Below are 12,401 nucleotides of genomic sequence, written 5' to 3' on the forward strand. Positions count from 1 at the left end.
TAGAGCCTTTTGTAATGACAGTGCAGTTTTAAGGTAACCAGGAATTGGGAAATAAATTCTGTTTGAGAGCTATTTGCCTTAGTAAATCAGTGAAAAAAACAACTTCATGGGATTGTGAACAGTTACACCCAGACTAACTCAAAACATGCAGTCAGTGATAAGTCCATTACACAGGACTTTTTTGTTCAGTTACTGTCTTTTTCTGTTTTTGAGAATTTTTTTAGAATAGTATCAGATTTAAATCACTGCTGGACAAAAGCCCATAGCATATAATTTACATGTATGGAGGTCTATCATGTGATGCCAGATATCTCTGGATTACTGTCCCACTTCACAATCACTTTGAGTGGATTTTTAAAACACTGATTTGAAGTTTATTATTTCTGCTTGAATAGTGTAAGCAGGCCTAAGTTTGTTAAAGGTGACTGTGGCTTTGAATGACCCTGGAAAAGAAAATGTAAAATGAAATACATTTTATGCAGATGTAACAATCAACTGTTGTCTTTTTTACTTAGGTGAAGTGTTCTACGCTCCTGTGGCAAAGAAGATGACTTTAGAAGAAGCTAGAGAAGAGTGTAATAAGAGGAACTCTGTACTGGCAACTCCTGGGCAGCTTCATGCTGCATGGCGACTAGGCCTTGACCAGTGTGACTATGGCTGGCTATCTGATGGGAGTGCACGACACCCTGTTTCTGTATCGAGAGTCCAATGTGGTGGAGGCCTACTTGGCGTTAGGACTATGTATCGCTATAGGAACCAAACAGGCTTTCCAGATGCAAATACAAAGCTTGGAGCATACTGTTTTAGAGGTAAGCCTATTTTCTCATTCATCTTGGTTATAATTTGTGCTGTTATTTCATAAGCATGTATACGTTTGATTTGTATTGTGAGTTAGAAAACAGTTTCTGTCAGAACAGTCCTGAACTATGGAGAGCTATGATCTCATCTCACTTTCTCCTCCACCCCTTTTTTTTCTTCTTTTTTTCTCCATTTGTACATAGTTCCACATCCAAAGTTGTCCAACATTTAAATGTTTACAGTTCAATTGAGAGAACATGCTAGCCTAGTTGGCATGCTAGCGTTAAGATTTCACATCACTACTTAGAGTAGGCTAATTAAAACCACACCTGTGGTGTTACTATCTCGTTCTTTTCACTTCCCTTTCTCCTCTAATTTCCGCTGTCGTGTTTGCCCTCTGTCATTCTCACTTGGACTTATCAGAGCAGACGTTTGGATAATGGTCAAAGCTACTGCTGGACTTCTAAATTCAGTCATCCTTAGTGACCCCTGACCTGCTCTTTCCATCTTTACAAATGAGAGACTGAGCAGATAAGCCCTTCCCTGCCCCAGCATTTACTGCCCCAAGCCATGCTCAATCTCACTGTGATAAGTCTCTATGGAGTTCAGAGGGCACACAAACAGGCAAACCTCACCTCCTGCTTTGTGTATCCCATGTCAGCTCTTCAACTAATGTTGTATTTAAACACTTGTGGAAGTGCTTTAAAAGTGCCCTTCCTTAGACATGTTTCTGTTTTCCCACACCAAAAAAAACACACCAAATCTAAACAGGAATGGGATATACACATTGTCATTTAGCCCACAGAGGAACACTACAGCAAATTATGTTAATAGAAGGAAATGTGTACTACAGATGCACCAAAATTTGATCTGGGTTGAGCAAATGAGAGGAATGGCCATAGTAATCACAACAGATCAAACGTATACTGTTGTGCATGCAAGAGTGAAAGGGTGATCAGTTAGCTCATTGGTGTGTCACGTTCAATGCCCAATAGAAGTAGACAAAAATTTAAATATCACCATTTGCACTCATACTCTTACCAAACAGGAACAGGTGAAACCTGGTGTAGCCTAGTAGTTCAGAGCAGGAATGCTTTAACACTATGTTGTTTTAACAGAATGAATAGATCTGTGAATAAATTATTATTATTTAAATATGTATTTTATAATAGTTTGTGATAATTCCTATTCTATATTTTACAGGACGGAGTGACATAATAAACCAAACCTCACTTATTGATGTTTTCATTGCGACTCCTGCTACCACCTTTGTCTCGCTATTGGAAGCAAGTACTGCCACTGTGACCACAACAGAAGAAACTTCCCCAGAGAGTTCGGTTACACCATTTATGTTTTCGACCAGTATGGTCCCGACCCATCCTTCTCCCACAGAAAAAGAAGAGTTATTCCCCACATCTGCCCCCACTATTAAAGATGAGGATGAAGAGACAGCTGAGACACCTTTAACAGACTTTGATAATGATGACTTTACTGATGTGACCATTTTGGAATCTGTTCCCCGTGGTGATGTATTCACAGGAACTTCATCCACTACAGACACCACAGAGTCTGTATCTGATCTGGATGACCACTCAGTGATTGAAATCAGTACAATACAACCTGATATCCCCTTGCCAGAGGATTCACATAAGACGGGGCCTATGTCGGCTGAGGGCACAACAGAGGAAACTATTGTAAATCCTGATATTACCACAGATTTGGCATCTGACCCGGCTAACATAACATCAGCTGAAGTGTCAAGTGAGATGGTGTTCCCAGAAGTGTCATCTTCATCTTCTGAAGCTCCTTCAACAACCACAGTTCCCTTATATGAGATTGATGAAATTGAAAGAGTTTCTTATGTTGAAGAAAAACCTCCCATACCGGCCCCTGTCCACATTATAACATCTACATTATCACAGAGTACTTCATCTAATGAAGCTACAACTATCCCTGCAACGTCTGATAGTAGAACCTGTGTTGGAGACCTTACTTTTACTGATGAATCCACCACCTCCACAGGGACATCTCCTGCCCAGATATCCCAAACAACATCCCCACCTATTGTAGACACTCAAGAGTCGTCAAGTCAAGTCACAGAAGACCTGGACGTGACACAGTCAGGTAAGACAACATATAATACTTAAATGTAAATAATGTTTTGCCTTCTCAGTTTCTATTTTCTTGACATGTCACTTCTATATATGACATGACACTTGACTGAATTTCCCCTATCTTTGAAATGTATTTAGTGAATTATTTACTTATGTAAGCCAACATGTCAGTGATAAAGAACTATGCAACAGGAGCAATACATTTATTAAGTTGATGGACAAATTCTCTGCCTTTCTATGCTGCACAAAGAGAAATGTAATTCTAATAATTTAATAATTTGTTTTTTATTGTGGGATTTGTTGGATAATCACAATTGTGCTTTAGTATACAGTGTAGTAAGTCAATTACTTCAGTTCCCAGGACATGTTTAGGTTGTAAACAGGTGTCTTTACTGTAGAGGCAAGCAGTTGCAGGTGTTCCAGTTCACAACCAATAATCTATGTGGTCCCAATTTGTGACCAAGAGAATGAGTGGTGAGAGCTACACAGAGAAGACAGGACTCGGCAGATTTGATATACTTTTACTACTATTTTACACTTGAAATTTGTCTTGTATAAAATTTTTATGAAGTATGCAGAGTGGGTTATTAAAAGTTGTCATGAAATCTATTATTTCTGTGTGGTATCATGTAGTTTTATCTTTTTTTCAGATGTATTTGATCATCCTGGCTCCTCTACAATACAAACAGTGCCTGATCATCCCACACCTTCTATAGCTGATGGTGAGCCTGTTAGGAATAGTCAAAAACCAGACCTTATCGCCCCAGTTCCATTGTCTACTACTCAAACTATAATCTTTATAAATGACACGCTTGAGATAACCCTGGAACCAACACCAGAAAAAGAGGAAGCAAGAGGTACACAGATAGCGACCAATGTCACCCCTCCAGAAACAAGTGATGAAGTAGCTACAATGAAAGATTTGAGTGGGACTGACACTAGTGTTGATAAATCCACTGAGTCAGCACAAAAATCAACAGAAATGTATGATTCTCACCCAGCACCATTTGATGAACCAATTACCTCTCTTAAATCAAATGAGCTGATCACAGAAGACTTCACACAAATGTACATCACATCTGCTCCACTGAAATCTACTCATGCTGCTGACACAGAGGCACTGAGTGATGTAACTGTGACAGCTCTCGATTCTGTTTCCACAACAGCAGCTGAATTACTGCTTTCCACATCTCCAGTGGTGATGATGGATAAAGAAACTACCACATATTTGAAAGAAGAGGTTGATGTGTCTTCTGCTTCTTCAGTAAAGCAGCCTTCTACAGCCAGAGCTGAAAGTACAATAGCCCTGAATGACACATCTGGCCCTATAGCTTCAGAGGAAATAACAACATCTACTCCACAGACTCTCTCCACATCTTCTGAACATCTTACAACAGAATCACTAATTACTGACTCTTCAATTGTCACTGAAAAAGTAGTGGAAGAGTCAAAAACAAGTATAAAAATGCCAATATCTATACATTTTTTGGAACAGTTCACATTATCCACTGAGCAACAGCTATCTATAAAACCTACCTTATCTGATTCATCAGAGAGTATGTCATCTTCTAAGGAAGTCACATCACAACAGGAACAAATACTTGACTTTGAAATCACATCTTCATCTCACCAAGTCAAAAGTGAATCAGTAAGTTCCACTTCAGAATCTGTTTTAACCAAAGCTTCTCCTTTATATGGAACCTTTGAAATTATCCAGACTACAGTTAGCACATTTACAAAAAATTTTAGCTCACAAACATCGCAAAGTACCACGAATGTACATGATATTAATGTTATTGGATCTGAAGGTCCTTCACAACCTCCTTTATACACTAAAGAAAGATCCACTCTGTCTCCTTCCACCATTAAACCTACAAAGAAGCTTGAACGATCAACAGACATTCCTCTCACAGCTTTAATCATGGAAAATAAGACCTCCAGCCATCCTGAATATGAGACTTCTAGCAAAAGCTATGCAAGTTCAAAAACTTCATTGTTATATGTAACTACAACTCTAGGCTCGGAAACAACTAGAGCAGCAGAAGTTACCACTAGAGCTATTACACCCTCAATAGCTGAAGTAAGATTTACAGAAACCATGACTTCTTTAAAGCCATCAGTCACTCCTTCTTCTTCACTGCACAGCACTGAGAAATCAACATCTTCCTCAGAAACTAATGATACTGGTACCCAAAGTGAACAAACTGTGGTATCTGTAGCTTCTGTTTTCACTTCTTCAGAAATTGTATCAGGAGACACAACTCCTGATATGTTTTCTGCAAGCTCTCCCACTTCTGTTGGAACAACAACTACAGCATCAGTTACTACCACAGAAAAGTCCATACCAGAATCACCTATAACACAAGATTCTATATCCACTGTTACAACTGCTGAGGAGTCTGTGACTACTGGTCCTCTTGTGTCTTCATCAGTAACAGAAAAGGAGGTCTCCAACCAGTCAAGAAGTGAGACATCCAGCAAGAGCTCAGTATCTGCAACAGCTTTGTTTAGTACAGAAAAACCAACAGCTTTGCCCACTACTAAACAAGCTACGACTCCCTCAACTGCTAAAATAACAACTTCTGAAACAGTAACATCTTTACATTCAGCAGTCACTCATGCTTCATCGCTGTTCAGCACTGAGAAACCAACATCTTTCTCAGAAACTACTGATACTAGTAGCCAAAGTGCACAAACTGAGCCATCTGTGGCTTCTGTCTTTACTTCTTCAGAGGAATTTGGTTCAGGAGACACAATTACTGATATGTTTTCTGAAAGCTCTACCATTTCTGTCGGGTCCACTACAGCAGCATTATCATCAGTGTACAGTACAGAAAAGTCCACACCAGAGTCTGCTGTAACACAAGAATCTGAATTCACAGTTAAGACTGTTGAGGAATCTGTGACTACAGATTCTCTTGTGTCTTCATCAGTAACAGAAAAGGAGACATTCAGCCAGTCAACAAGTGAGACGTTCAGTAAAAGCTCAGTATCTGCAACAGCTTCATCGTTGTTTAGTACCGAAAAACCAACAGCTTTGCCCACTACTAAACATGTTAGTGATAAGTCATATCAAACTTCAGTTCCTACAGTTTCATCAGAAAAATCACCCTCAACAGCTGGTACTCTAGTATCAACAATTTCTCCTAAGTCTGAAGTTACTGAAGCAGTCCAATCATCTACATTTCATACTTCAGACACTGCAAGTAAAACTACAATGCTTTTGTCCACTTTTCAACCTGACATTAGAAGAAGTGAGTCTGCCAGCCAAGCCACCGCATCTTCAACTGGTCCATTATTGCATTCTGAGGAGACGTCAGTATTCCCAGTGGTTAGCGTCACTACAGATGAGACCACAAAACCAGCACACACAATGGACACAACCGAAGGTTTTTCTATTGCGTCTGCAGGGACGGTGTCGTCTAGTGCGTCTTCCGTTATGTCTTCCACTCTTACAGATGACATTTCCAGGCAAACTACAATGGTAGAGTCTCTTCCAACTGTGAGCAGGTCAACACTGTTTCCTGAAGGAACGTCATTTCTAAGCAGTACAATGGCTGAGGGATCTGGAGACAGTACTGATGACCTCACAAAAGAGTCATTGCTTACTGCAACTACAACTCCAGGCATGGTCACAACTAGACCAGTGGGAGTTACAACTGGAGCTACGACTCCCTCAACTGCTAAAGTAACAACTTCTGAAACAGTAACATCTTTACATTCAGCAGTCACTCATGCTTCATCTCTGTTCAGCACTGAGAAACCAACATCTTTCTCAGAAACTACTGATACTAGTAGCCAAAGTGGACAAACTGAGCCATCTGTGGCTTCTATCTTCACTTCTTCAGAGGAATTTGGTTCAGGAGACACAATTACTGATATGTTTTCTGAGAGCTCTACCATTTCTGTCGGGTCCACTACAGCAGCATTATCATCAGTGTACAGTACAGAAAAGTCCACACCAGAGTCTGCTGTAACACAAGAATCTGAATTCACAGTTAAGACTGTTGAGGAATCTGTGACTACAGATTCTCTTGTGTCTTCATCAATAACAGAAAAGGAGACCTTCAGCCAGTCAACAAGTGAGACGTTCAGTAAAAGCTCAGTATCTGCAACAGCTTCATCGTTGTTTAGTACCGAAAAACCAACAGCTTTGCCCACTACTAAACATGTTAGTGATAAGTCATATCAAACTTCAGTTCCTACAGTTTCATCAGAAAAATCACCCTCAACAGCTGGTACTCTAGTGTCAACAATTTCTCCTAAGTCTGAAGTTACTGAAGCAGTCCAATCATCTACATTTCATACTTCAGACACTGCAAGTAAAACTACAATGCTTTTGTCCACTTTTCAACCTGACATTAGAAAGTGAGTCTGCCAGCCAAGCCACTGCATCTTCAACTGGTCCATTATTGCATTCTGAGGAGACGTCAGTATTCCCAACGGTTAGTGTCACTACAGATGAGACCACAAAACCAGCACACACAATGGACACAACCGAAGGTTTTTCTATTGCGTCTGCAGGGACAGTGTCGTCTAGTGCGTCTTCCGTTATGTCTTCCACTCTTACAGATGACATTTCCAGGCAAACTACAATGGTAGAGTCTCTTCCAACTGTGAGCAGGTCAACACTGTTTCCTGAAGGAACGTCATTTCTAAGCAGTACAATGGCTGAGGGATCTGGAGACAGTACTGATGACCTCACAAAAGAGTCATTGCTTACTGCAACTACAACTCCAGGCATGGTCACAACTAGACCAGTGGGAGTTACAACTGGAGCTAAGACTCCCTCAATTGCTAAAGTAACAACTTCTGAAACAGTAACATCTTTACATTCAGCAGTCACTCATGCTTCATCTCTGTTCAGCACTGAGAAACCAACATCTTTCTCAGAAACTACTGATACTAGTAGCCAAAGTGCACAAACTGAGCCATCTGTGGCTTCTGTCTTTACTTCTTCAGAGGAATTTGGTTCAGGAGACACAATTACTGATATGTTTTCTGAAAGCTCTACCATTTCTGTCGGGTCCACTACAGCAGCATTATCATCAGTGTACAGTACAGAAAAGTCCACACCAGAGTCTGCTGTAACACAAGAATCTGAATTCACAGATAAGACTGTTGAGGAATCTGTGACTACAGATTTTCTTGTGTCTTCATCAGTAACAGAAAAGGAGACCTTCAGCCAGTCAACAAGTGAGACATTCAGTAAAAGCTCAGTATCTGCAACAGCTTCATCGTTGTTTAGTACCGAAAAACCAACAGCTTTGCCCACTACTAAACATGTTAGTGATAAGTCATATCAAACTTCAGTTCCTACAGTTTCATCAGAAAAATCACCCTCAACAGCTGGTACTCTAGTATCAACAATTTCTCCTAAGTCTGAAGTTACTGAAGCAGTCCAATCATCTACATTTCATACTTCAGACACTGCAAGTAAAACTACAATGCTTTTGTCCACTTTTCAACCTGACATTAGAAGTGAGTCTGCCAGCCAAGCCACCGCATCTTCAACTGGGCCATTATTGCATTCTGAGGAGACGTCAGTATTCCCAACGGTTAGCGTCACTACAGATGAGACCACAAAACCAGCACACACAATGGACACAACCGAAGGTTTTTCTATTGCGTCTGCAGGGACAGTGTCGTCTAGTGCGTCTTCCGTTATGTCTTCCACTCTTACAGATGACATTTCCAGGCAAACTACAATGGTAGAGTCTCTTCCAACTGTGAGCAGGTCAACACTGTTTCCTGAAGGAACGTCATTTCTAAGCAGTACAATGGCTGAGGGATCTGGAGACAGTACTGATGACCTCACAAAAGAGTCATTGCTTACTGCAACTACAACTCCAGGCATGGTCACAACTAGACCAGTGGGAGTTACAACTGGAGCTACGACTCCCTCAATTGCTAAAGTAACAACTTCTGAAACAGTAACATCTTTACATTCAGCAGTCACTCATGCTTCATCTCTGTTCAGCACTGAGAAACCAACATCTTTCTCAGAAACTACTGATACTAGTAGCCAAAGTGCACAAACTGAGCCATCTGTGGCTTCTGTCTTTACTTCTTCAGAGGAATTTGGTTCAGGAGACACAATTACTGATATGTTTTCTGAGAGCTCTACCATTTCTGTCGGGTCCACTACAGCAGCATTATCATCAGTGTACAGTACAGAAAAGTCCACACCAGAGTCTGCTGTAACACAAGAATCTGAATTCACAGATAAGACTGTTGAGGAATCTGTGACTACAGATTCTCTTGTGTCTTCATCAATAACAGAAAAGGAGACCTTCAGCCAGTCAACAAGTGAGACGTTCAGTAAAAGCTCAGTATCTGCAACAGCTTCATCGTTGTTTAGTACCGAAAAACCAACAGCTTTGCCCACTACTAAACATGTTAGTGATAAGTCATATCAAACTTCAGTTCCTACAGTTTCATCAGAAAAATCACCCTCAACAGCTGGTACTCTAGTATCAACAATTTCTCCTAAGTCTGAAGTTACTGAAGCAGTCCAATCATCTACATTTCATACTTCAGACACTGCAAGTAAAACTACAATGCTTTTGTCCACTTTTCAACCTGACATTAGAAGTGAGTCTGCCAGCCAAGCCACCGCATCTTCAACTGGGCCATTATTGCATTCTGAGGAGACGTCAGTATTCCCAACGGTTAGCGTCACTACAGATGAGACCACAAAACCAGCACACACAATGGACACAACCGAAGGTTTTTCTATTGCGTCTGCAGGGACAGTGTCGTCTAGTGCGTCTTCCGTTATGTCTTCCACTCTTACAGATGACATTTCCAGGCAAACTACAATGGTAGAGTCTCTTCCAACTGTGAGCAGGTCAACACTGTTTCCTGAAGGAACGTCATTTCTAAGCAGTACAATGGTTGAGGGATCTGGAGACAGTACTGATGACCTCACAAAAGAGTCATTGCTTACTGCAACTACAACTCCAGGCATGGTCACAACTAGACCAGTGGGAGTTACAACTGGAGCTAAGACTCCCTCAATTGCTAAAGTAACAACTTCTGAAACAGTAACATCTTTACATTCAGCAGTCACTCATGCTTCATCTCTGTTCAGCACTGAGAAACCAACATCGTTCTCAGAAACTACTGATACTAGTAGCCAAAGTGGACAAACTGAGCCATCTGTGGCTTCTATCTTCACTTCTTCAGAGGAATTTGGTTCAGGAGACACAATTACTGATATGTTTTCTGAAAGCTCTCTACCATTTCTGTCGGGTCCACTACAGCAGCATTATCATCAGTGTACAGTACAGAAAAGTCCACACCAGAGTCTGCTGTAACACAAGAATCTGAATTCACAGTTAAGACTGTTGAGGAATCTGTGACTACAGATTCTCTTGTGTCTTCATCAGTAACAGAAAAGGAGACCTTCAGCCAGTCAACAAGTGAGACGTTCAGTAAAAGCTCAGTATCTGCAACAGCTTCATCGTTGTTTAGTACCGAAAAACCAACAGCTTTGCCCACTACTAAACATGTTAGTGATAAGTCATATCAAACTTCAGTTCCTACAGTTTCATCATCAGAAAAATCACCCTCAACAGCTGGTACTCTAGTGTCAACAATTTCTCCTAAGTCTGAAGTTACTGAAGCAGTCCAATCATCTACATTTCATACTTCAGACACTGCAAGTAAAACTACAATGCTTTTGTCCACTTTTCAACCTGACATTAGAAGTGAGTCTGCCAGCCAAGCCACCGCATCTTCAACTGGGTCCATTATTGCATTCTGAGGAGACGTCAGTATTCCCAACGGTTAGCGTCACTACAGATGAGACCACAAAACCAGCACACACAATGGACACAACCGAAGGTTTTTCTATTGCGTCTGCAGGGACAGTGTCGTCTAGTGCGTCTTCCGTTATGTCTTCCACTCTTACAGATGACATTTCCAGGCAAACTACAATGGTAGAGTCTCTTCCAACTGTGAGCAGGTCAACACTGTTTCCTGAAGGAACGTCATTTCTAAGCAGTACAATGGCTGAGGGATCTGGAGACAGTACTGATGACCTCACAAAAAGAGTCATTGCTTACTGCAACTACAACTCCAGGCATGGTCACAACTAGACCAGTGGGAGTTACAACTGGAGCTACGACTCCCTCAATTGCTAAAAGTAACAACTTCTGAAACAGTAACATCTTTACATTCAGCAGTCACTCATGCTTCATCGCTGTTCAGCACTGAGAAACCAACATCGTTCTCAGAAACTACTGATACTAGTAGCCAAAGTGGCACAAACTGAGCCATCTGTGGCTTCTATCTTCACTTCTTCAGAGGAATTTGGTTCAGGAGACACAATTACTGATATGTTTTCTGAGAGCTCTACCATTTCTGTCGGGTCCACTACAGCAGCATTATCATCAGTGTACAGTACAGAAAAGTCCACACCAGAGTCTGCTGTAACACAAGAATCTGAATTCACAGTTAAGACTGTTGAGGAATCTGTGACTACAGATTCTCTTGTGTCTTCATCAGTAACAGAAAAGGAGACCTTCAGCCAGTCAACAAGTGAGACGTTCAGTAAAAGCTCAGTATCTGCAACAGCTTCATCGTTGTTTAGTACCGAAAAACCAACAGCTTTGCCCACTACTAAACATGTTAGTGATAAGTCATATCAAACTTCAGTTCCTACAGTTTCATCAGAAAAATCACCCTCAACAGCTGGTACTCTAGTGTCAACAATTTCTCCTAAGTCTGAAGTTACTGAAGCAGTCCAATCATCTACATTTCATACTTCAGACACTGCAAGTAAAACTACAATGCTTTTGTCCACTTTTCAACCTGACATTAGAAGTGAGTCTGCCAGCCAAGCAGTCACTGCATCTTCAACTGGTCCATTATTGCATTCTGAGGAGACGTCAGTATTCCCAACGGTTAGTGTCACTACAGATGAGACCACAAAACCAGCACACACAATGGACACAACCGAAGGTTTTTCTATTGCGTCTGCAGGGACAGTGTCGTCTAGTGCGTCTTCCGTTATGTCTTCCACTCTTACAGATGACATTTCCAGGCAAACTACAATGGTAGAGTCTCTTCCAACTGTGAGCAGGTCAACACTGTTTCCTGAAGGAACGTCATTTCTAAGCAGTACAATGGCTGAGGGATCTGGAGACAGTACTGATGACCTCACAAAAGAGTCATTGCTTACTGCAACTACAACTCCAGGCATGGTCACAACTAGACCAGTGGGAGTTACAACTGGAGCTACGACTCCCTCAATTGCTAAAGTAACAACTTCTGAAACAGTAACATCTTTACATTCAGCAGTCACTCATGCTTCATCGCTGTTCAGCACTGAGAAACCAACATCGTTCTCAGAAACTACTGATACTAGTAGCCAAAGTGGACAAACTGAGCCATCTGTGGCTTCTATCTTCACTTCTTCAGAGGAATTTGGTTCAGGAGACACAATTACTGATATGTTTTCTGAGAGCTCTACCATTTCTGTCG

General features: G+C 41.1%; 1 protein-coding gene across 1 annotated transcript in view; it reads left to right on the forward strand.

Annotated features, from left to right (window-relative positions):
- LOC110156762 (versican core protein) overlaps positions 1-12,401 on the forward strand; it is a 38,535-nt gene that overhangs the window by 2,739 nt on the left and 23,395 nt on the right. The window contains exon 5 of the mRNA XM_020920980.2: positions 516-809. Within this exon, the coding sequence (XP_020776639.2) occupies positions 516-809 (294 nt within the window). The remainder of the gene's footprint in view (positions 1-515; positions 810-12,401) is intronic.

This window comes from Boleophthalmus pectinirostris, unplaced genomic scaffold, assembly GCF_026225935.1.
Source record: "Boleophthalmus pectinirostris isolate CB_2022bp ecotype Guang Dong unplaced genomic scaffold, ASM2622593v1 HiC_scaffold_4, whole genome shotgun sequence".
NCBI classification, from domain to species: domain Eukaryota; kingdom Metazoa; phylum Chordata; class Actinopteri; order Gobiiformes; family Gobiidae; genus Boleophthalmus; species Boleophthalmus pectinirostris.